Source organism: Pagrus pagrus (genome assembly GCF_965226575.1).
Source record: "Pagrus pagrus genome assembly, chromosome: 16".
Taxonomy (NCBI): domain Eukaryota; kingdom Metazoa; phylum Chordata; class Actinopteri; order Spariformes; family Sparidae; genus Pagrus; species Pagrus pagrus.
The window spans coordinates 10,351,527-10,377,610 of NC_140200.1; the positions used below are offsets into that span (position 1 = coordinate 10,351,527).

Sequence of the window (26,084 nt, forward strand, 5' to 3'; positions counted from 1 at the left end):
AGTCAAGTGTTAATAGGAGCATGGCTCTTAGGATTGCAGATATCAGCACTGGAGATGCAGTGATTAACCGATTTTAGCATTAAGCGTGGTTTAAAACGTCACAGTTTTGTAACCATGAAGGATACAACAAGTAAACAAATAAAAACAACTGCTGGTGCAACGAGCAGACTGAAAGCGGAACTAATAAACCTGGTGCACCAGCTCAAATGCAGTGCAGCAAGAAGTTCAGGTAAGCATAGTGACACACACTGTCGCTGACCTTGTTTGTGTTTGAGGGGGACTACAATAGCTAAACAATGGCTAAGGCTGAACACCAAAGCTTCGTCTCCACCAACGAAAAGCACCTGAAGTAGTTGGTATGGGAGCACTTTGGAAGAATATACAGTTGGTTGTTCAAGAGGACCAATATCCGATTTCCTCAACACTTAGCAAAAAAGTTGCTGCTGAAGGTCCAACACTTGAATCAACTTTGTTTTTATTTGATCATTTTTGTACTGTATTGTTTCTGTTTCGAAAGACAACTAAAAAAAAAAAATGCCAAAAAAGAGATGTTGCAAGCAAGGACTAAATACAATAATTAATACATTAAAAGCATGAATCTGTGATTTTTCCTTAGACTATAACTGTATTGTATCCCCACTCACCACTGGACATTAACACACCGCAAACTAGGGCTGAACAAATAATCAAAATATTACTGAAATCGCAATATGGCCAAGTGCAATATCAGAGTTGCATAAAAAGCTAAAATCTGTCACAACATGCCATTATAAAAAGAAGCATCATGTTGGTACAGAGATCCCCTTGCATATAAATCATATTCTCCAGACTGAGGGAAACATGCCTGTTTGGTACAGATCTCAGCAAGAATTACAGCATCGTTGTTTTTCAGTGAAAATGAAATGCAAAAATTATCATCTCCTACTAAAATGGTGACTCATATCAAAATCATATCATCTGTCAAAATAAACACATTGGAGTTTATTTGCACATCAAACCAAACCAAAAAGGTTCTTCATTAATGTCTGAAATGAAAGGAATTTATCTAAAGGAATGGTCAAACTAATTAAAAGCACACACACGCACACGCACACACACACACACACAGGTAGTGTGTGACAAGTAGCCCAGCGTATGCTGCAGTGTCATATCTGCACCTGCTGTTCCAAAGCTGCTCTGTTGTTACTAAAATCACATGGCTGACAAGGAGAGTAAATATAGTCCTGATGCCCTGCAAGGAGACTATCAAACACACTTTGGATCTGTGTGTTTGTGTGTGTGTATATTAGTGTGGCTGAGAGACAGACAAAAGTCGTCACTACACATTCAGACCTCAACCTTCACCTGGCGTCATTCAAAGCACTGGTTTTACTGGCCGCACTCACAAACACAAACAAGCAAACAGGGCACACTTTGTAGGCACAGCCATGCTGTATATATATATACACACCTGTGCAAAATTCATGACACTTCTCATGATGGTTACAAAGCATGTTGCCCTTCAGGGGTGTTCTTACATAACGGAGCGAGAGGGGGGGAGACAGACCAAGTCCTGCTATTTTTACATCAGCAAACAAAGACGGTCAAAACATCCTTAAACAGTGAAATGCAAGCACACGGCCGAATCTACAAACATGCAGAGAGAACAAGAGGATAGGCGAGGGGAGTCTGAGCAAATACTGAATAATGAGCAAGGCAGATTCAACAGCCAATATGCACATAAACTGTCACTCAATGAGGTGAGGAGAGGTGGTGAGTCTCGTGGAGAAGATGCCGATAGCATTAGGGAAAGCGTGACAAAGACTACGAAATTTTTGTCACTAAGGCATGAGCTATTCAAACTGCATACATCACCACAACATGAATCTACCCCCCTCTTCTTTCTGTCACGATCAGCTCTAGCTATTGAGAATGTATCTTCAAGCTATTGACATGCACACACACACTGCATGCACACTTTGCAGAGGCAGATGTACACTGTATACATTTTTTTCAGCCATCAATCCATGTGCGCCTGATTCAAAGCACATATTTGATCCAGTGTGGGCGTGTGGCAGCGAACGCGGCTGGTGTAATGCGACCAACATACTGATGAACAGACCCAGCTGCCTTCAAATCCTTGTGACACAAGGCCAATCTGACACGCTATGAATCACAGTCTAACAGGCACCAAAACTGGGCTATGAGGGACTCAAGCCCAGAGCATCATTTCCATACAGTGGCTCACCAGCAGCACTGCACAGTGAAGCCTTACCGAGCTCGATCGGCCAGTGTGCATTGTCTACGTTGATGATTCATTAACCTACAAACTAAAGTCTGTGTCCATCGATAGTCGGCAAAGCAAAGCTGACTACATTTTTAATTAGTGCTAATCAATGAACCATATATCAACTTGTCCCAGTAATACCTTAGCGACAGCAAACCATAATACCAAGGGCATTTTCTCATGATGTGAACATTTTACAGAAATGTGACCCATCTAACTTTAAGCAGCACATAAAGTACGTTTCCCGGTTTCAGGGACACATTAATTTTTCATGTGTTTCCTAAAATATTAGCAAATCAGGAAAACCACGATGAGAAAATTTAGCATTTGTACAGTAAGCTTCATAAAACACATGGAAGTCGATAACACTGATAACAGCAACAGTTAGAATATGTTTCAAGTGCATGGAGCGCAACGTTAACACGCCAAATACAACAGAAGTTAAAAGACAAAAATAAGACAAAATAAGTATCTATTACCGAAAATAAACATCTTCAAAGCAGGGTCTTCTTGTAAGCTAAGACTGTAATTTAATAAAACTGTATCCTCATAAGAGTCCAAGTTCTCGTAACATGCTTGTAGGAGACATTTCAGTCTAGTGACAGCTGCAGTCCATGACGAGCTCCGAAGAAACGTGTTTTTAGAATGTAGGAAAACAGGCTGAACGCTGGATGCTTCACATAACTCGCATGCTTACACAGATGAGAACACACACACACACAAATGCAGGAGAGACTATTATCCTTACCGTACATCGATCGTGATGTTGGAGCCTCTCACGACAGACGCTTATGTTTCCTTAATGCAGCTTCAGACGCTCATACAGACACACTGCCGTGCCAAGAGGCACTGAAAACGCACACAAAACACACACACACTCTAGGATAAATGCCTGCACGTGTGCTTGGAGCTAAAATGCGCACCGTGATTGGTGCAGAGCCTGGCTCGATGCAATGATTTACACACACTCTCTCTGCCGCGCAGATACACACACACACACACACAGGGTTACACACACGCGCGCGCGCACAAAAGGGGGCTGAGAGGCAACGTCAGAGAGAAGCGTGCCGTGATGACCTTGGATTTTCCTGTTTGTCTTCTGCAACAGCGCTCCTTCTAAAGGGGGCAGTGCAGATTTTGCGTGCAGGCGCACATACAAACACTTATAATCATTTCTCTCAGTTGCACAGAAAGAAACAGAGAAAGGGGAGGGGGGTGAGAGAGAATGACAGAGAAATGTACACCACGGGGATAGAAAGGGAGAAGACCTCCCACCCACGCAATCTCCTTTCTCCTTCTCTCCACCCCCTGCCAGCATCGCTCTTTCCCTCCTCTCTCTCATTAATCTTCCCATGCCTCTTCACTTCCTTATTCTCAGTTTTTCCTTCAAAGCTAATAAGACTTTGTACTACATTTCCTTCCGTTTCGTAGCCTAATACCAAAATGTATTGTCCCCTTTCTTCATTTTGTCAGGGTTGAAAATAAACTTTTTACTTTAACCTCCACAATGGCCGCCTAGTGGATACTTCAAATACACCAGCCATATTTCTTTTCAAATCAGTCACTTTTTTTTTTATTACAATCCAAGGTTAGCAAATGTGTGATTATATAACCGTGTTTACTGGCAATGCAATGCAAAACTGTGAAACGTTCAAGATGTCACGGTTTGCTTATTCTCGTCCAGGTTTCATTTTCTAAAATCGTAGTGCATGAATAATACTTTTCAGCAGCTGGCTCGCCCCTTTCTGATGACAGAGTGTCACCTGCACATGAATGCACCACATGAGCAAACCTTTCAAATAGACTCATGCTTTTATCTGCCTCACCACACAGCCATAACAGTGACAAATGTAAAACCAGATATGATGCTCACATAATTGGCTCTAATGCACGAGTTTGCAGCGAAAGCATTAACCTAATACTGCTGCAGCCTCCACGTAAAAGCACGAACGAGCGCTTGAAATAAAGTGCATCCCTACTCAACCTTTTTTGGTTCAAGTTTTTTTTCATTATTCCAAATGCCAGTTTATAGATAACAATGCATGAATTTTCAAGACTTACTACCAGCATTAAAATGATTTTTTGTAAACATATAAAAGAGAGCAATACAACTAAGATCCATTATAAAGCTGGGTTTTGCAATTACCACAAGTGCTCAGCTGTCATTGATTGAACAAGGAGAAGAGAGTGGGCTACAACAGGGCTGCTACAATGAATTAAAGATGATGGGGAATTGTTCTCAATTCATAACTCATAAAAACAGATTCTGTTCATCCTTTTAGTGTATCATACTATCACTCGCTGTATTTCACTGCAACTTGAGGCAGAAATATATGTGATACTTAAAGGGTAACTCCACCAATGTTACACATTAAAGTGTGTTTACAGGTCTTGGGGGAGTTACTGCATATGTGAAACAAGTAGTATGAAGTGATGGAGCCTCCAGTTATGTCACTCTATAGCCAAGTTGCATTGTGGGTAATAACACAGTTGGACTCATTATGTACAGTTTAAAAACAAAATGATCAAATCAATACAGGAGAACTAGAGATATTGACTTTTGCTACGAGTGATATCAATGAAGGCAATTTATCAGATAACATGCACCTTCCTCTGGAGCCACACAAGGCTTTATACTACTTTTCTAGCTGTTTTTTTTTTTTTTTTTTTACATACGCAGCAGTCTTCCCCAAGACCTGCAAACACACTTTAACACGTTAAATTGGTGGCATTCCCGTTTAAACTCCTCCAAGAAAAATTCATCTCTATGCTTAGTGTGAATTTCTTTTTTGTTTTTTTCCTGTGGTGAATAACAGGGGTCTTGCTTGAATACAATACAAGAATCAAGCTTTGTTTTCCTTGTTCTCAAATGCCAGAAAATCTGATTGTTGGCGTGATAATAAATAGTCCCTGTTGAGCTAAATGCATCTCTTTATGATGGAGGAACAACTTTCAGCTTGATCCAATGGGAAGCATTTGCTCATGCAAGACTTTATGAATCAGGCAACATTAAGGCAGAACGTAAAAAAATGAAAAAGGAATGAATGAAAGTTGTCTTTAATAAACACTACTCAACATGTGCCAAGTACCAATTTCAGCCAATGTCCTTTTGATGTTGGCCTACTCTCGCGCTCAAGTACCCTCTACAAACTGTGAAATAAGCTGTATCAATTTTACAGGACAGGAGGCAGCTCGGGCAAATCAAACCCATAAACAGCAATTTCCATTTTCGAAATGACATATTTTTGTCAGGCATCGCGGAACCACAGGGAAGAAAACAAGTTTTCAGTGGAATAATTCTCTGTTTGTGCCACTTAGAAACTGAAATGGAGCCAGTGGGAGAACAGAGGCGATGGTGTTGTCACTTACCCTTGCCAATGCGATGGTCCAGAAGGGTACGGCAGTCCAGTGCCAGCCTCTGAGAGGCCGGGACATCAGGCGCAGGCAAGGGCATGGCAGGCAAACAAACACACACCGGCTCACAAACACACACACACACACACACACACACACACACACACACACACACTCAAACACACACTACTCCTTTCATAGACAGAGAAAACCTCCTAACAACGCCAAAAACACGGATGTCACACTACAGGCAGCAGACTAAATATCTCTTATTCTTTGGTTATATATTTTTGTGAAACAGGCCTCCCAATACTCACAAAAAATTAACCGTCTTCAGTTTCACAATTCCTTGTCAGACAAACTAAATGCAAAAAGGTACTCACATGCATCAACAACTGCTCAACTTGGCTGCAATAAACACAAGACACCTGCAAAAATACACTTCTCTGTCAAGCCTGAACGGAAAAAGCCAACTCCAAACTTCCGTGTGAAGCTTCACACTCAAACAAACTCACAAATTAACTGTCCCAGCCGAGCACCAACTCCTATGTCCCTACCTTGAGGCTTCTGAGTAATTTCTGCTGGTACATACACAGATTGACCGTATTAACAAAGAGATTAGCGATTAGTCCCTTCTATAGCAGCTCTGCTCTCTGTGTGCTGCCTCTCTCATTAATAAACATCTCACTGACACAATGGTCCTCACTATCCACCCCAAGTCCCTCTCTGGGCGAGAGACACAGGGAGACACAGAGAGAGGAGGGTTGAGACAGGCAGAGAGAGAGGGGCACTGTGGGACAGCCATTCAGTCAGTGGGCTTGAGGTTCAAGGAATGTGGCAATCAGCAGATGCCAACACAGGGAAAATATCTGGTGAGTGATCTCTGTGCAAATTCACACATGACACACTGCACAGAACAGACACATCACATACAAACACATGTCTGGATCACTGCTGCAAAGTATCTCTCACAAAACACTGTACGAGTCAGCAGTGAGTGCGTTTGGATTTGGATTAGACAGCTCATAAAACTAGCTGTGATGTTCCTCTGCATTCATTCCTCCATTCTACTTTTGGAGGGTCGTAATTACGCCTTCAGGTTTAACACAGGTGCACGATAGTTTGGTGTTGCCCACCTGTCATGTCGGATGCTTGTCACAAGGCGGCGTTGCTCTTCCAGGTTCACAGTGGCAGGGAGATGGGTGGCACTTCACCCCGAAAACAGGTCTCCGCCGGCGCGTCGAAAATCAGGAAAACCGCCGGATTGTCATCGGCCTGTGGAAGTCAGTATGCCCGAATTAGCCGATGCGCTAATGAATATTGTTGACATTTTAACATGTTAAAGCTTATTAAAATATGGAGCCAGTAGGTATTAACGTTAACCTGACCAGTGACAAGCAAATGGTGTAATGCAACATATTTTTACTTCCGGGCAGAAATTAAAAATAATGACAGTTGCCGGTAAAATAATAAAGGCAATGTTAGCAATGCTAGCTGTCCCAGGCTTTCATATAGCCTAACTGTGTCTCCTCATGAAAGCTGAAGTGTTTCGATACTTTCCCTTGTTTTCAATCACGTTTAAACTTACACATCTAACAAGGCTAGCACATATTATTGAAAGCTAGCATCTGTCTCAGCTAGCCTGTTATGGGAAAAGCGCTAGCAGCTAGCTACGTATGCTAACGTTAGCTAACATGCTTTACAAGAAGCCCCTGGCTGGCTCTGAACATCAATTAGAGTCAACATCCATTTACTTACCATGAAGTGGACGAAATTAAAATCCTTAAATTGTGTGTCATACGGACAGTTAACGTCAGCCACCTTGACTAAAGTTTAACTATGCCAGAACACCATACATTTAGTTAGTTAGACCAGCGTTACTGCCCCCGTAGCCACCAGCTGTTAGAGGCTAGCTGTAAGTATGTGACAGCCCACCACAGCAGCTTTAGTCATGTTTGAACAGTCTAGACGTCCAGCCCAGGAACAGGAATGGAAAAATAAACAGCTTGTCATGCAAATCCTTTGCCAGATGTCTGACCAAATAATTGCTTTGACATTACAGATTTATGAGTGTATTGTAATAATGTATTTTTAAAAATCTATGGGTGATGTTACTGTAATGTCACCCCAATATAGCTAAACTTGATTACAGTGAAATATGCTGTTATTATTGTGTAAAAGTAAGCAACAGCTTTAACTTTAAAAGTCAACAAAACATTAATAGTTATATCATTTATGGGATATAAATGTATTTCCTAAAGATCAGATATTAATGCTGTTTCTAAAGCAATATTAATCTTTTTTGTTGCCATGCATTACTTTGAGTTTAAACACTGCCTGCAAGGATATTTCCATTTCCCCAGAGTTCAAGAACAAAGCCCCTTCTCTTCAATCAGTGAATGCTGATTCTGATTCACTTTTAATTTCTTTAATTCCCGATCATATGTCCTTTATGAATGCACAACTGTAGCAAAGTTAGCCATCGAAACCTGTGAAATGCTGCCTACATCTCCGAATTGATCAGCAATGCAAGAGTGGATAAAAATAAATGATTAGTGAAACAAAAATGCAATTCAGTCTGAATATCATGCTGTAATAAGACTTATAAAAATGTTTAAAATCAGTATTCTGTAAGCTGTGTCTGTGAATGAGACAGCCTGATTTTGTAACAAGTCTGTTTTCTGCCAGTTGGTGACAGCAGTGAGTCAGGAGATCTAATAGGATTGATTGTTATGAGCAAAACAGTCTGCATCTTTCTGATTATCATCATGCCTAAAGGTGGTCTGATTGCAATAAAATCCCCTAAATCTAAATATTTTGCAGGACAGTATATTGCACTTGGTGTGCATGAGGTCTCACATTATCTGCCACCTTTTCTGAAGTCTAAACTTGGTGCTTCTCAGTGGTCCACTTAGCATGCTAAGGCCTGTAATTCCCAGGGTCTCTTAAACCCGCTAAGCCATCAGCCAACACTGAGTCTGTCATGTGGCAGTATTTTGGTCCTGTGTGGCGTCTCTCTACCAGTTCAGCCCCATTAGATGGTTGTTGGTGTAGGACTCTTTTTTAAATGAGATAAAACCTGAGTAAGGTTGAGCTAATTATGTCTAAGCTAAAGCTCAAAACAAGGGAGTCTTTTAGACTTTTGGGCACAGGGGCTCTCTTGTCTCATAGTGTTTTATGTTTGTCAGTTTCAAAATCTTTTTAGTGATGACTTTTGGTTCTTAAATATAAACTGATAATGAGCTTTTTTTAATCATCGGTAATGTGGTTATAATGACTAAGTACCTAAAGTCTTGGTAGCATTGGAGCAAGTCCAACAGTCTAGTTAGTAAAGAAAATTACATTACTTGATTGATACTGGATTTTTGGGGCAGATGATTGATTGATTGATTCCTATATATACCTAACTACACATTTTAAAATTATCTGTCAAATCAGACACTTGTGATAAAGATACTCACATCGTGGAGGAAGGACATTTTACAGGTTAGCAATAAACGTTAATGTCCAAAATGACGTCATTGCACTGAAACAGTAAACTTCACTGGGAAATTTAAAATGATAAACTCTCCCAATCATCTTTTCTCTGCTGATACCCATTTTTGCATCTCTGTGCCCGTCTCCACTTTCATGAGCTTTCAGCAACTGCCAACAAAAGCCGGCATGCTTTCCCCGTCCAACTGTAGTCTCGGCCCCGCACACACAAGCTTACACAGCACATTTGTGATGCCCCACAAACAGACACAAATAGGCCTCTGTCCGGCATATTTGAAATGTTTGGCAAGCACATAGGCCACAAGGTGCATGAGGAGGATCAGCTGATTACAGTGGACAGCCAAAGCAGTTTGCCTTAACACTAATTAGCTTCTGCTCTTAGCAAACTAATTCATCCTAGCTCCTCCCTCAAGTGGACTCAAGTTCACAGGCACTCCAAATAGAGTGACCACATAAAATAACGCACGTGGTTGGAACTGGGGAGAGACATTCACAGGCATTTATTTGAATTGCTTATAACGAATGTAAAGGCTATGCTATATTAAAACTATCTTCAATGGTTTACTCATTCCCTCTCCTTGTTTCTAGTAACAGTGACCTCTCATTGACCATTTTTAGGTGCTTTATTTAACGTTCTTAACCATGCCGATGTGGTGGCAGTTATAGTGGAACTAATTGCCTTATAGACCTGGCCGGCTATTTTTAGACGCACAGTAATCAGCAAGAAAGGTCTGAGCTCCGCGGTTACGTTGGGACAGATGGGAACTCATTACACCAGCCTAAGGGGCCCTGTGCGTTTGCGTGGACACAATTAGCAAAGCAAGTCTCAAAAACTTTAACCAGCTTACAACCACAGGGACCACAGGCCTGCTGATGCTATCAGCCCAATGAGTGCTGCTCATCATCATCAATACTGAGGTCTGACTCTTTCAACGCACCTCGTGTTCTGGCGGATATTTTCTTCTGTTGGTCTGCGTCTGATTCCCAGTTTCTTAATCTTGTTGATATACAATGTTCTGTTATGTCATGTTTAAAACAAAAGTATACTACCAACAGGTACATTCTTGAATCTGAATAGTTTAATCCATCTCATATGTTGAAGGATAAATAGTGAAAACAGCATCAGAGGATAGGTTCATCCAAGAATGAAAATTCAGTCACTATCTATTCGCCCCCATGTCAATGGAAAGTCTGGTGAAAACATTTTAGGAGCTTCGCAGCAAAACAACATTGCAGCATTCTCTGAAACAACTGAAATAGATCGCAAACCGATTTGATAAAGGACGTTATTTATACCTCTTTTAAGGCAGTCACTGTAGCTGCTAAGCTAAAGGCGTTAGCATGCACCCCACCTGAAATGGGTGCACAAACTCAACCAGGCATAGAAGGTTTAATCAATTTTGGACTTGGATTATGCTGGAAGAGCTGTATGGAGGCATTTCCTCTTGTTTTTCTGTTGTTTTTAAACAAGTCCCCATCTACTTAAGTGGTTGAGGAGAATGGTGCAAAGCTGTTTTGCTGTGATGCTCCAGAAATGTTTTGTGGATTGCGAAACTTTAGCAACTTTTTAGCATACAACAGTATGCCAGCAAATTTCAAGAAACATAATGCTAAGAACGTTTGTGCATTGGTTACAGATAAGTCCTTGCCTTGCCCACCATAAGACAAAAGACACTGAACAGCATATAAGCAATAATTTAATCAATCAATCATCTACAGTGTCCAGCCTCTGAACACTTTATTCACAGGTAGAAGGAGATTAAAGAAAGTAGCTTTCATAAGTTGAATGTTGTTGTCTTTGTATGCCTGAAACATAGAGACAAGGAATATCTTGACATCGCTTCAGCTTTCAGAAAAAGCAGGTAAAACACTTACTTTAAATGCCTTAATGAGTTCCCCCATTAGACTGTTCTGAATCCCGCTGAGAAGCAGCTACAGATGAAGTTGTCTCATGCCGTATCATAATTGAAGGGAAACAGCATTTTTAATAACGTCTGGATTGATTAGTTCCAAATTAACAACCTTGTTAGTCTTCATTAGATGAATGTCCCAGAGCTTAAACAAAAGCTAACAGCTCCATTAAACACAATCAAACATACAAAAATGCATTTATTTTTTAGCAAGGAGACCAAGATGCACAAAGAGAGAGCAAAGGCAAAGTAGGCAGCAATTCTTCTTTTTATTCCTATGATTTGGGAGTAGAGTTTAGGGAAAAGAAAATTGCAGAGTGTGTTAAACTAAGAGTGTATGCAAAAGCACTAAGCGTAATGCAATTTAATTTAAGTGTCAACCCTGTTCCCAAACGATCTGGCTGACTTGGCCAAAGGTTGAGAGTGTTGCGTTCATCTTGGAGTTGTCTTGGTGCCAATGATCTCAGCTTTGCCGGCCAGTGAGAGTGGCTGCTGACTAAGTAATCCTCTTTGCACTCCTCACTCCTGCAGCTCTGCTTCGTGGCTGACTTCATTTCAAAACAGTCCAGGTGGTGACCTACAATCCTCAACGCGTCTTGGCTCGACCTCTCTTCATCACTTTTGCGAACTTCATCGCGGTGCGGACTACTTCAAGTTTCGTCTTCACTCTCATGGATTATGCCTTAATTTTCAGATCTGCATACGATTCCTGTGCGATGGAGAAAGAGGATTATGACAGACTGGCCAGACATGTATGGCAAATGCTGGACATGAGAAGTAGATACACACTATGTAAAACAATACAGGTAGGTTTTGGAAACACACAACTCTCGTTTGTCAGACCAGTAGCCTTTGTTTGGATGAAGTCCACAAGACTGAACACCTTGGTCTCACATTGAAATTTTGCTTTACTCTACAAGTGTTGCTGGAGTTTTTAACCTCTCCAGGCTTTTTCCCTTCTCAATGCACCTTGAAACCAGGTGAAATTGTGCCAGAAAACCTTACTCTGCTGCTGCACAACTCTTGTTTGCCCAGAAAAGGTGAAAACTATGTCATACAAGGAGCCTTAATTCAAATATTTTATGTATTACAGCGTAATTGATATGTTTGTTTACTCTTGTGTGTTATAATGCTCACTGTGCCAGCAGAATAATGAGTGATCCTTCCACAGCAGAGAGACTTTAATGTTTGCTGTGTGGTCAAGCTGATAAAATAAAAAGCTCACAGGGCGAATATCTTCAGCTGCCATAATGACGGCCTTAATTAAAAACGCAGCTCTTCTGATATGAAGTGTTTTATTAAATCCAGTCTGTGCGGTGTGGATACATGATGAGAAACTGACTGGTGACAGTGGATTGTGAGTGGGTGGGAGAGGAGCATCTCGAGCCAGAAGGACCTGGAGGAGTTAAACTCTGGGCATTAACCAGCTCAGGTCTAAATCTGGCCACGAGATAATTTGTTGGAAAGCCGCCCTTCTGCTGGCACACACTGTGTCAACACGTGGAGCCTGGCTTTCTCCAACAGGCTGAACATGTGCAGCGGAAATCTGAACGCATAAATCATCATTTTTTCATCGAGTTTAAACATTTGATATGATTCCTTTTAGAAGGTGTGGACACGTTGTTTTGGTCCTGTGTGGCCTACAGTATTTTCACACACAATATAGCAAAGATTTGACTTATTTGGCGTTCAAAATAAGTTCAGTAGAAAGCATCAGTATAGCGAGATGATGCTGTTGTAAATTTGGAAGTGGAGGTGGTGATTATCTCAAACCAGCGATCATCAGAAAGGAAACAAACAGCGATTTGGACCAGAATCTTACAGCTTTCCATTAAAATTATAAATGTATACAATAGAAAAATGACTTTATGAAACCTCCAGTTTGTAATTTACTGAACTCTATGCTTGAAATCAGTGTAGTGCCGCTGTAAGAATGAATATTCATTATGTTGATAGTGAGAGAAAAGCAAGTTATGACCTAAAGCAAGTCTGACTCATCACTAATCACCATCTTTACCTCTTTTGTAATCACTCTTCCCACTCCAGGCCGCTGCCTCCTCCTGATCTGAGACCAGCGGATGAGGTCAGCTCAGGTCGTCACCATGGTGACCTTTGCTGAGACGACACAGGTCTCCCCGATGGAGCTGCGGGAGCCGACTGTCCGGACCGCGACCCTGTCCCCCGGGCTGAGGCGGAAAAAGATGCTGTGGCAGAATGCTGTAAAACACATCATTATTCAGCAGGAGCTCAGCGCCCAGGTGACTCATTACCCCAACTAACAATGTACATTTACTCAAGTACTATACTGAAGTACTCTTCATACTTGTACTTCACTTGAGTGTTGTCTTTTTTTTTTTTTTTGATGCGTGATTTTTAGATTTTCAGTTTACAAAACAAAAACAGACTTGAGCAGTACAGCTTAACCCCCTCGTCCCCCCCCTACAAGGCCTCAATTTAAGAAAAATAAATAGATAAATAAAAATAAATTAAGAAAAATATACATTTAAAAAGGTTTCCTGCAATTCCTGATATGTACATAGTTTAGCGGTTATCCAACAATTTCTAAGGAACATTAAAGTGATTACACATGAATTAATCAATTATTATTATAATAGAATAATTCTTACTATATTGTTCTTAAACAGGTCATTCTGTATAATGAGTACTTTTACTTTTGGTATTTTAAGAATATTTTGATGCCACTACAGTACATGTATTGGGTTTTATAATTTTTTTGTATATTTTCCTCTACAGAAGTATGAGGACTGTGTGTCCTGAAGGAAACATGGTATCTTTTAAACCCCCGCCTTGTTTTACACGGGACAGCTTTTTACAGAATGCCAAGAAAATTAAACCCCATCAATTCAACCCCATGTCTGATGATATCTTGTTTGGTTGGTTGGTTGGTTGGTTGGTTGGTTGGTGGGTGGCTCATTGATTGTTTGGTTGGATGATTGGCCCGTTGATTGCTTGGTTGACTGGTTTGAGCTTTTTGATAACTTCTCAGGGACTAATTCTTGGATCTGGTAAATTTTGAATGGTACGGGGCTATGGAGTTTGATATTGGATTGGGCTTGAATGAATTGAATGAAGGGCACTGTTGGGCCTTGGCAGCGCTATGCCTCTACTGAGTGCCATTCTAGTTCTAGAAATGGTATGATGACCAGAAAAACTGCTCTAAACACATCTCATTTTCTTTCATGCCTGACAGGTAGGTGTGGAGCCGGCACGTAAAATCTTTGTGACGGACACCTACATGGAGGAGATCAACAAACAGATCCGCAACAAGGGCTCACGCGGGGTCACAAAACGCCGCTCGTCCACATTCAGAACGCATCCATCCCAGGCCCGGGGTTCCAGCTGCACGCAAAACAACCTCTACGCCAGCGATGCCGACTTCTTTGTGCACTGGGGCCGCACAATTCGTGGAGTCTACATACCCAGCCTGAGGCACACCTTCAAGTCTCGTGACCTGGAGAAACTGTACGAGCAACACTACTCCCACCAAAGACGCAACTCCCTAGCCATCACCAATGTAATCGATGCAGTGGCCAAGCTGCACGTGTTGGTTCTGTACCTGGCACTGGCTCCTGAGGCCGTCACAGACACTTTTCGTGGCTACCTGACAGGCATTTTCATGGTGTTAGCTACAGCGCTGTGCATCATGGTTTTAACCTGCAAAGACTCCATGTCCCCGCGGTGGCTTCACTACGCTGGCCTAGTTAGCTGGCTTTCGCAGACCACGCAGGTGTTGGGAGGACTGGTGTACGGACTAGAAAAAGACCCATCGTGGTATGTTCTGTTCACTTTGTTCGCCACATACACGCTGCTGCCGTTACCTCTGCTGTGGGCCATGTGCGCCGGCTCGCTCACCTCAGTACTGCACCTGCTGGTAGAAATAGTGCGCTACTACAATGATGCCATGATTTTGAGAAAGGTGAGAAAATCAGCCAACTAAACTGAAATCTTTGTTCATTCATCATTATAAAACCAAAATAGCTTTCCCTCATTTCTTACTTTAGTGTCAAAGTATATTATAAGAGAAAATATTAATATATTTGATTCATTACAGATAAAGATTCCTTCTTTTTATTGATACAGTTATACAGTACTTCCAATCTAAAGCTGTTCTCTATATTCTCTACAAGCCTACTAAACATATAGATCCCTCATGTTAATTAAAAGAAGAAGATGACTCTATTTTCTATTTCTTATCCTCTTCTTAGCCCACATGCAGTGGGTTTTCCTGGTTAAAATGAAGTGTTTGAATGCAAAATCTCTCCTGGGTGCAGGTGTTTGCCAAAGGCCTGCTGTACCTGGGTATGAACACAGCTGGCTTGTTCATCCACTACCTGACAGACCACGCCCAGAGACAGGTTTTCCTGGAGACAAGGCGCTGCATCGAAGGCCGCCTAAAACTAGAACAAGAGAACCAAAGACAGGTACTGCTGTCGTTTATATGGACACGCTGTGTTACGACCAATGTTTACTGTTATCACTGTTCTCCAAGAGTGCACCCTGAATTATCTTCCAACCCGTATATATAAACAAGCATGATTCTAGTTTGACGATATATGATACGTGATTTTTCCACAAAGGAGCGTCTGGTTCTGTCGATCCTGCCTCGCTTTGTTGCCTTGGAGATGATAGGTGACATGGGCACTTTGGAGGATGAACTCAATCCTCACGAGTTTCACAAGATCTATATCCACCAGTACAAAGACGTCAGGTACACAGACACACACGTTAGTAATTAGGCTTTAGTAAATACGTCTTTTATTTTAATGTTGTTGATGATTCTGAAGGACCTGGTGTCATCCTTTTCAAAATGCAATCTGTAAATTCAGTATCAATGGGAATCTCTATTACTTGATTTAAATGTGTGCGTTGTTACGGTATCACCTCAATCCCAACCTCTCTCCTCTTTGCAGCATCCTTTTTGCAGACATCAAGGGCTTCACTCTGTTGTCCATGAACCTGTCGGCCCAGGATCTGGTCCGAACCCTCAATGAGCTCTTTGGACGCTTTGACCGATTGGCAGATGTGAGAATTTGAGCTCTTGTTTGAAGATTGACTCATCGGCACAACTTCTGTTCCATCAACAATTTATTTTCTCCTTTTTCCTGGTGTCTCATCTCATCCTCATCACAGGAGCACCACTGCCTGCGGATAAAGATCCTGGGAGACTGTTACTACTGTGTGTCAGGGGTCCCGGAGCCATCGCGTGCCCACGCCCATCACTGTGTTGAGTTGGGCCTGGCGATGATCAGCACCATACAGTCAGTCCTAACTCACTGGAGTTCATTATCAATAATCAATTTAATTTCATAATCTTTAAAGAGCAGGCGGCAAGAGAATGATGTTAAATTTACTACCCACCAACACCAGGTATGTGCGGAAGCAGCTGAAGTTCGATATGGACATGAGGATTGGGATCCACTCGGGTTCTGTCCTGTGTGGCGTGCTTGGCCTGCAGAAATGGCAGTTTGATGTCTGGTCCTGGGATGTCGGTATTGCCAACATGCTGGAGGCTGGGGGGATACCAGGGTGAGTGGGCTCTGCAAGTACGAGTGACCGGCAGAGTGGTCCTTCGATCCAAAACATGTGATCTCTGCTCGGGTTCCCACTAGTTTTATGTGGAGCCCCCTAGATCCTGTTTTTCCTGGTGTGGTGTGAATTTCTTTAACTTTATAAAATTGGTGTTAATTTAATTAAACTGCTTTGCAATATTGCAGACCCTCCATAAGACAAAATTGTATACTGTACTTAGAATAAGCCCTCATTATTTAATTTAAAGGGGCACTATGTTGTTTTGGAGAATTGTAATATTTACAATATTAATGAGGTAATAATACAAACTCAGAAATATTTATTTACTAAACTGAATAAACAAGCTGTTCTCAGAGGAAAATAAGGTCCCCAGAACACCGTTTAACGCTGAGAGGTGGCAGGGTCCGCCAAATATAAAACAGTATGACAATGCTGCACCTCTAATAAGATTTCACATTTTTGTAAAATTTTGTGTCTTGCTAAAAGGTGCAACAGGGATACAAAGTACAAAAGCATTAAAATTCAACAACGTGCATAAACCCAAACTTTCTTACTTTACACTAAAGGTAAATAATAAATGTCTTCTCGAGAGCATTTCTCTGTACATCACCGAAAGCTTTCTCTGCTTCTGTTCACTCTCATCTAGACGCATCCACATCTCGAGGGCGACCCTGGACTGTCTAGAGGGCACCTACCAGACAGAAGAGGGTCACGGCCGTGACAGGAACGAGTTTCTGCACAAACACAACATCGACACTTTCCTCATCTGCTCTCAGGAGGAAAGGAACAAAGTTGACCATGCCGAGCCCCCCAAAGTCCTGAAAACAACTCGAACCTGGAATCCAGAGCTGCCCTTTGGGAATGCCATTGACATGAACAGTGTAAGCGCAGGGATACAAAACTATTGATTACAAGTTTACCTGCTCCCACCTGATTGATCTGACACCATCATATTTTTTCCTAGCAGATCTTGGCCTCCTTTACAAACGGCTCGGTGCCCAACATATGGCATTCCACCTCCAAGGAGATTAACAAACGCATCAAACACGCCATTGAGGTCCGAAGCAGCGATCGGATGCACAGGAAGCACATCACTCCACTGACCCTGGTGTTCAAAGACACACACATAGAGGACAAGGTACGCAGGTGTAGACGCTGGTACAGGCAGGAAACTACTAAGTGTAACAGAGCAAATGATGTTGACTTTGATCTCTTTTGGTTGGTCCAGTTCTCCCAGATGAGAGATGAAATGTTCAACTCCAACCTGATCTGCTCCTTCATCATGCTCCTGTTTCTCATGGCTGTTCAGGTGCTCATTCCTGCACCCAGGTAGGAAGATACCAACATTGTCCAGTTGTGGGTGAATGGGTAATTTATGACATTTTATTTGAAGCTGAACTAACTTTACAGTAAGATTATCTGGTCAGCCGTCTGATTTTTCCCTGTGAACCAACAACAACAACAGGGTAAAATAAACTTGAAAAAGAATGTGATGCTTTTCACTTACTTACTTTAACAGCTGAGAAGTCATGGATTGCAGCTTTAAGTTATAATACATGTATCGTTAGAGTTAACTATATAATTTGTATTTGAAGATACTGAACAATATAAAAAATTAAAGCAGCTACTGTATGTGTAGGATCTGTTTTTGTTTGTTTTTTTTACTTTGCCATCTGGAGGTTGCATTGAGAATGACATGTTTTTAAAAAATCATCCCACATCTCCTTAGACTCTTTCAGTGCATATGTCTCACACTTCACCTCTTAGTTCTTGATTCTACGTTCAACTAGCATCTGTACTACTGTACTCCCTTCCTCTTTCTCTCATCCTCCTCTGCTGTTCCTCCTCTGCAGGCTGTTCCCAGCCGTCCTCCAGTTCTCAGTCTTCCTGCTTGCCTACATGCTGCTGCTGCTGTTGGCCCTGGCTGAGGAGTTCAAGTGGGCTCCTGTAGCATTGCAGCACTTCTGCTGCTGGATCCATGAAAACAATAGTGCCCGCAACCTCCTCACCCTCACTGCCATTGCTGTGAACTTTGGCTTGGTCTCTACGGACATGGTGAGAGTCCGAACAGCAGCAGGACAGATTTATACACATGGAAATGTTGAATAGAGTTTATTTTCCTTTTTACGCTGGAGAGTTTTCCACATGAAAGCGAAGATTGCAAATTATAGAAATGTCAGGAAATCCAGTAGAAAGCACAGTCAGTCACTTTCATATCTCTTCCTCTTATTTGAATAATCCCCAGTTTAAATGTAAATGCAAAAAGGAGAGAGTTGAACCTCAATGCTGACATGGAAAGTATTCCTCAGATGACAAGAAAACTACGCTTCCAGGCACTGATTGGCACCTCAACCCAAAATATAACTGAAATATGCAAAAACCAGCTCAAATCTTTAATACGTTTAAATACAAATTGTGTTTCTGTTTCATTGTGACACGCCTTCGTTCAGACTTTTGTCAGCTGTCAGAGGTTTTATGTGATTTGCATATTTTGTGTCCAGGTGTGGTGCATTCTCACAGACACAGGTGAGGCTGATGTAATGGACAGAACCAACACAGCGTCTCGTACGCTCACCGTCTGCACTTACCCCGAGGTGAGGACAGGTCAAACAGACATGCAGATAAAATGTAGTAAATGTACTTCAAGAAAGTAATGTCATGAAAATTCATTCGTCTCCTGTGTCTAACATCTCCTTCACTGCCTCCGTCTCCTCAGGTCTTCGTATTGAGCGGGGTGATCGCCATGGTGACCTGTGCCGTCTTCCTGCGTCTCAACTCTCTGCTGAAGCTGGCGGTGCTGCTGTTGGCCGTGGCTGTCTACTCCTACCTCATCCACCTGGCATTCCTCACACTCACACGTCACGATATGCTCCACAGGTCAGCAGCAGCTCAGGCTGTGGGCACACAACTGACATTTCATAACATTCACTGCGGCGTCCAACTTGATCAGGCTTTGGTCAGGAGCAGATCGCCGTAATCCAATTATGGTAAAAGAAAAATTCAAAACCAAGTGTTACCTCGCCCTGAGGGAGGTACAGGATAACTAACTTAAGTTTCTTTTATTGTTAGATGTGATGTGTGTTTGGAGTGACAAGTGTTGATCAATAATGCTATCCAAATAATTATATGTTGTGACCATTTCAATTCCAACCCCTTGAGGAGTTGAGATCTTTGGAAGAGTTGATTGTAACTTTTCTAAATGCTATTCTCAAATAGCATGAATTTGGATTGGTCAGCATTTAAAACCAGCTTAAGTTGAGTGAAATGGGACTGAAAAACATTAAAGGCAGACTGCAGGAATTCAAGGGTTTGTACTACTCTCTTCCTTCCTTACTCGTGCAGTGAGGAAGGAAGAGAAAGACCTATGAGGCTTGAAAGTAACACATTTTAAATGATAAAAAAAATTGTTTTACTCTGTGTGTACACCCATACTACTATTGTTCTGATCATCTCTGTATCCAATCTCTCCTCACTAACGTCTGCACAGGTCTCACTATGCCAGAAGAAAAGGAATTTCCATCCTTCTCATGGTCATGTTTATTGTTGCTGTCTTCTACAATGGACGGCAGGTACTTGTTTAACCTGCGTGCTGCTTTCTCTTTCTTTTTTTGTCGAATATATTAGTAGATGGGTAAACGAGTGTGTTGCACGCAGGCAGGTGACCTCTGATAGTTTCATCTAACCTTTACTTTCCAGTGGGAGGCCACTGCCAGACTGGACTTCCTGTGGCGTCTGCAGGCCCAGCAGGAAGTGGAGGACATGAGGGAACTGCGGGAACACAACGAGTGTCTTCTGCACAACATCCTGCCTGTGCATGTGGCGAGACATTTTCTGGACCGGAGCAAGCACGATGAGGTGCAGAGGAGCTTCTACCTACACCATCATGTCAAATGATTTGGCCTTCATTGCCTTTATCAAAGGGCACAAAAATATAGAGAAAATAATACAATTGTGTTTGGAAATGTAATTATTTAAATGCTGATTGGATTTTCAAAAATACATTGACTAAATGTCGTACTAAATAAATCAAGTCTTTTTACTAGTTAAACAAAGAAGAAATACTCAGTAAAGATGAAAGTTTGTGGCAACATTTTCATTTCAGGAGCTTTACTCACAGTCCTACGATGAAGTGGGTGTCATGTTTGCCTCCATCGCTGGCTTCAATGAGTACTTTGAGCAGAAAGAGATAAAACATGAAGGAGTGGACTGCCTGAGACTTCTGAATGAGATCATTGCTGGCTTTGATGAGGTATGAGTATGGGCCAAAAAAAAATTATTTGTGCAAATTAGTATAGTATTGTATAGTATAATTTTGAGTATAATTAAAGGAGACATATTATGCTTATTTGCAGGTTCGTGATTTTATTTTGGGTTACTACTAGAACAGGTTTACATGCTGCAAAGCTCAAAAAACATACCAGTTTTCCTCCTCTGTCTGAAACACTCTGTTTTAGCTGCTGTCTCTTTAAGGTCCCCCCTCCTGAATACCCAGTCTCCTCTGATTGGTCAGCTCACACATGCCTGAGCCAGCACCGCTAACAACAACAGAGCAGTTGTACTAAATTATTATTATATATTTATTTATTTATTTTTGCTTAACTAACCGCTGGGTATAAAGTTTGCAAATGTGTGACTCTGTGACGTAGCGTGATGTCACAAGGTCGCGGAATTAAAGGCGGGACTACTGACGAGGTGTTTCAGGGAACAAGTTTTCTGTGGGAAAGAGGAGCTTCTGTTGGTGCGTTGACATTTTAAACCGTCAAGATGCACAAGAACCTATATAAAACAACTGAAGGAAAGCAAAAAAAATCATAATAGGTCTCCTTTAATGAAAATAAAACAAATATAATGGGATTGATTGATAGTGCATAGCTCAGCTGCTATATATAACATTTTATGTAAATGTACCTCTTTATCTCTGAATGTTTCTTTTACCAAGTTGTTGGAGGAGTCGTACTTCCACTATGTGGAGAAGATAAAGACTATTGGGAGCTGCTACATGGCCGCCTCTGGCTTAGCTCCAGACAGACAGGTGGGAGATCCTTTCCACATCCTTCTATTCTTCTTGTTTTTGTTTTGACTACATTCGATTTCTACCTCTCTCTCTTGCATGTTTCTGACCGTCAGTCTAACTCTGACTTTTCTCAGGCGTGTATGGATGAATGGAATCACCTGAGCGAGCTGGTTTTGTTTGCGTTGGCAATGCAGGAGACCTTGAAAGAGATTAACAGGCTCGCTGCCAAAAACTTCCAGCTGCGTGTGGGTAAGTGGCTAACCTCCTACACACACATTAGCAATGGATGGTTGATATAAACGACTCTCTGCAAGGATTTTTGGTGTCGTAGGCTTAATTGTAATTAAATTCATTAAAGCGAATATTGTATGGCTCCCATGGGTCCTTGAAATCCTTGGAAGTGTTTGAAGATAGACATAAATAGAAGGGATCAACCAATGGAGTATTTCCATTTTCTGCTAATTTATACTTAGTTTCTTTGCAGATTCTGATTTTTCAGTGTTGATAGGCTATTACTCATGAAATGTTACCACTCAGTAAGTGTTGTGGGCCAGAAAGTCCTTGAGAAGCTTTTGAATTTCATGTTGAAGAAGGTGTGGGAACCCTGATCATGTCTGTGTTGCACTTGAAACAGGCATCGCTCATGGGCCAGTGATCGCAGGGGTGATCGGTGCAACCAAGCCTCAGTATGACATCTGGGGGTCAACAGTGAACCTGGCCAGCCGCATGGACAGCACAGGTGTGAGCGGACGCATCCAGGTGCCCGAGGCCACGCGCAGGATCCTAGCAGAATGGGGTTTTATCTTGGAGCTACGAGGAGAAATCTTTGTCAAGGGGGTGAGTGGCTGAAGGATGGAGATGTGTTTACTTTCATTTGTCCTTAAACATACCCTAACACCTTCCAAAATACTGATGTGTTACTGGATAGGCTCAAAGTTCAGTCTGGTTTGGTCATCAGGAATAAAGCTTTCGTGAAACTGCTATAAGCTTTTCTGTTACTGCAGATTTCTCATGTTGACGTGCATCATTTTTAATGTGAGGGAAAGAAAGAGAGAAATTTTGTTGCATCCCTTTTGTGGTCAGTTGCCCAAAAGTGTTGTTAAATTTAACCGTGTGCATGTTACAGTCAGAGTCAGAATCAGGTTTATTGTCAAGTAAGTTTTCATATGAAAGAAATATGCCTTGTTATATTGATGCATAACAATAACTGTAGAGAAAATAAGAAAGTAGAAGGCAAGTAGCGCAGAAGTATTATAGGAATATGTTCAGTTTATCATTTTCTTTTAATGAGTGAGCTGTTTGTTCAGAGCTGTGCAAAATACTGACGAAGGAAATTACTTAAATCTTCTGTTTGAACCCAAAATTAGGTAAGCTTTGTACAGTCACACAGGCATTTTTGATTGGCAGTTGTGATATGTTGTATGTGTGAGAAGTAGAGTAGAGTAAAGCTTTTATGACCCTTAGGGGCAGTCTGAAAGCACACATGTGAATGATAGTAAAATGAACTAGAGACGATCTATCAGCCACGATTCAAGTTGTTCATGTTCCGACCTATGACTACTCAGTAATCATTACTACATTATTACATAAGTACTCAGTGCTCATCTGTCAGCGTTCAGGTGTATTCAAACTCGGCCTTCATTTTGATCTCAACTACACACCTGTAGAGTTTCATGATGGCATCAAAATGAATATGTACTAGGGGCTTAAAGGTTGGGGGTGCCACCACCCTATTTTCTGGCCCCCTTGCTCGGACAATGGCCATTTTTAAACTCAGACTCGCACTTTTAAAGTTTCATGACTGTATCTTGCACGCTGACAAAAATCTGTCCACAAAAAAACACAAAACTGCCGCCGATACAAGGACCACATTATGCAATGATGACACACACACACACACACACACACACACACACACACACACACACAGACTTGCATGGTGAAAACATTACCAGCCGATGCTGTCGCAGCTGGTGATGCAGCTGGTGATGATGGCTGATTTCCATTTAGCTGTTTCAGTTTCAGGGTGCCGGCATTTTGCATGTTGGCTCACTGTCACGCCATCATGACTGACTGGGACGTTTGGCTAGAAGAGGGTCCACTGGTAATGTTGTTAGTGACACCTGTTCTTCTACCACTAGAAGTCAAAATGTCTTCTGTAAAAAAGGGTCTGTTCTAATCTAATACACTGAATAACGCTATAAATTTAAAATATATCTACAGTTTGAGAGGCAATTTCCACAGTTGACATTTTGCAGGTCATAGCAGGTGAGCAGTGAGCTATCTTATTGATCCAGCATGCAGAATACTAGGGCCCTGAAACTGACTTAGCTGAATCCAAATCAGTTGTTATTCATTGAATTAGTGAGACCTGTGATTTTTCTGCTATGTCAAAATAAATGCCATGAAAGAAGGCTGTTACCTCAACAAACTGACTGTGGATCATCAGCCTGAGAGAAGGTCTACTCAGTCAGAATAGCTGGAGTGGACAGCTTTAAACAGCCAATACTAATCAGCACAAGTGTGGAGGTTAATTCTACTTAACACAAGAGGACAGTGACACAAGGGGGACATCTACTGGTGAAAGATGATGCATCACTGTTCCAGAATACGATACTGATGCATTGTCTCCCTGTTTGTGAAGAGATCTTTGTAATAAAAATCATGTGGGTCATTGAGAACCGCACTTTGTGACCTCTGCCGTCTTTTCCAGGTGAGCGAGCAGCAGGGGAAAGTCCGCACCTACTTCATCAGCACCATGCGCAGCAAGATGGCCAACATTGCGAAAAACGGGTGCCTGGGGGGGCGGACAGGTGGACGCATGACGCTGGCAGGAGTGGTGTTCGGTCTCGTTCAGGCCAGACACAAAGAGAAGCTGAGAGAGACCAATGGGGGGTTCGGTTTGACTCCCTGCGCCCTGCAATGCTGAGGAGACAGCACTGCAGGTAGAGGAGGACACAGGCCTGCCATATTGTTTTTCTGCTGTTCTACAGTTTTGTTGCTTTGCCATGACTTACTTAGCTGCACAAACGGAGAGATGGGTGTAGCTGTTAGCCTTTGTTCCCGTTTCATCCATGACTGTGTCCTCCTCTGCAAAACAAGAGGAAATATTAGAGGTTTGGGGCTGAATTGTTCTTAACTGACACATAAGGGAACTCATTCATGGGCCTCTTTTAGTCTGCATCTTGAGAGCACTGCTTACAGTTTTTTTACTGCCAAATCTACATGTAAGAAGCACTGTTTTTAGTTCATTTTGTACAAAGTTAAAGAAGGCCAACAAGTTTTTTTTTTTTTTTGTGGTAGTCCTCAGACCTCAAAGCCAAAAACACAGAATACCTCAAAACAACCAGCTCAACCTCTCATAGATTACCAATGGCCTATACAGTACTGACTAGTGTTTTTTACTCGCATCATTCTTTCCATTTTTTTGTATTTTAAGTTGACACGTCATTACTACTCACCTACTGTTATCCAAACTCCAAAATACGTCCCCGTATTTCTCTTTATCACCATTATTCAGCAAACAGAGGCCCCGTTATTTATGAATCGATTGCTGCTGGGTTTATATTTTAATTCCTTCTTCTGTAAATACTTAAATCTGTGTAGAGCATTATTTCTTGTCAGATTTCATGTCACTGTCAGTGTTGCTCTGGATTTCTGAGATTTTCGTCAAACATCCGACTGATCTCACAGTAGCCAAGTTTTCAGTTTTGCCCCAGCATGCTATTACTCTCACGTCTGTTACTTCATTTCAGTCACATTTCCAGTGTAGCAGTGAAACTCTAACTTTCTGTTGAACCAACTTTAATGCCAAAACCACCTCCCATGTCACAACCCTTCTTGTATGCTAAAACCAAAGGATGCAGAAGGCTGTTTTCATGTGTGTTGATGACACGTCCCATTGTAGGCCTGATACTTTGTGTCACCGTTTTACATAAAACATACCTTGTCCCCGCAAGTTGTAAAGAGTTTTTTTGTATTTCATGTGAAGGATGAAAAGTTCTTCTGTGGGAGTTATTGGAGTTATCAAACCATTTATCCATGATCAAAATGTCATCGTCCATTTCATCCATTTATGTCGAAAAGTTTGGTTTTCTGGAAATGTAATGTGTAACAACAACGGGATGACACTGTGTTATTCATTTTTTCCTTGTCTGACATTTTCTGCTAATAAAACCAGTAATGACAACAAATCTGGTGTTTTTTTCTTCTTCTCATTTTAACTGTGAACATGATTCATTCTGATGTATTCAAGTATTTGGGTTTCCAACATTCCTCACCCCAAGCACAATTATTTACGCATAATTGATCTTTTCTTCCAGCTGGACAGGTCTGTATTTAAGTTTCTTGGGTCCATTTGCAGCCACTACAACGAGGAATAGACTACATGCATACATTATTTAAATAGAGCAAATTGTTTTGTTTTTTTTGTTTGTTTTTTTATTTAAAGCAGAAAGTCGTGATAACAATGAATACAAGTAGTGTCAAACTCAAC

The 26,084-nt window shown here is 41.6% G+C and overlaps 2 protein-coding genes across 5 annotated transcripts in view; one reads left to right on the forward strand and one right to left on the reverse strand.

Moving 5' to 3' along the window:
• LOC311271731 (protein EFR3 homolog B) overlaps positions 1–6,877 on the reverse strand; it is a 33,465-nt gene extending 26,588 nt beyond the window's left edge. The window contains exon 1 of one of the 3 annotated variants that reach the window (XM_084377525.1): positions 6,757–6,877. In XM_084377525.1, coding sequence (XP_084233651.1) covers positions 6,757–6,763 — 7 coding nt within the window. In that variant the 5' untranslated portion in view covers positions 6,764–6,877. Of the gene's footprint in view, positions 1–3,014; positions 3,275–5,635; positions 6,275–6,756 lie in introns of those variants that run through there. The other 2 variants (XM_084377524.1, XM_084377526.1) reach the window with 2 other exon arrangements.
• Positions 6,821–25,757, forward strand: LOC311271730 (adenylate cyclase type 8). Of its 2 annotated transcripts, XM_084377522.1 has the most exons (22): positions 6,821–6,903; positions 11,720–11,831; positions 13,072–13,283; positions 14,237–14,962; positions 15,318–15,467; positions 15,624–15,754; positions 15,957–16,068; positions 16,177–16,304; positions 16,414–16,572; positions 17,222–17,456; positions 17,543–17,713; positions 17,804–17,904; positions 18,429–18,630; positions 19,077–19,169; positions 19,292–19,452; positions 20,063–20,144; positions 20,272–20,430; positions 20,678–20,824; positions 21,515–21,607; positions 21,724–21,838; positions 22,224–22,426; positions 24,303–25,757. In XM_084377522.1, the coding sequence occupies exons 3-22, from the start codon at positions 13,104–13,106 to the stop codon at positions 24,516–24,518; spliced, it is 3,564 nt and encodes a 1,187-aa protein (XP_084233648.1). In that variant the 5' UTR covers positions 6,821–6,903; positions 11,720–11,831; positions 13,072–13,103; the 3' UTR covers positions 24,519–25,757. The 2 variants fall into 2 exon arrangements, with proteins under 2 accessions (XP_084233648.1, XP_084233649.1); XM_084377523.1 differs by lacking the exon at positions 11,720–11,831 and having other exon boundaries at positions 6,829–6,903.
• The last annotated feature ends 327 nt before the right edge of the window (positions 25,758–26,084 follow it).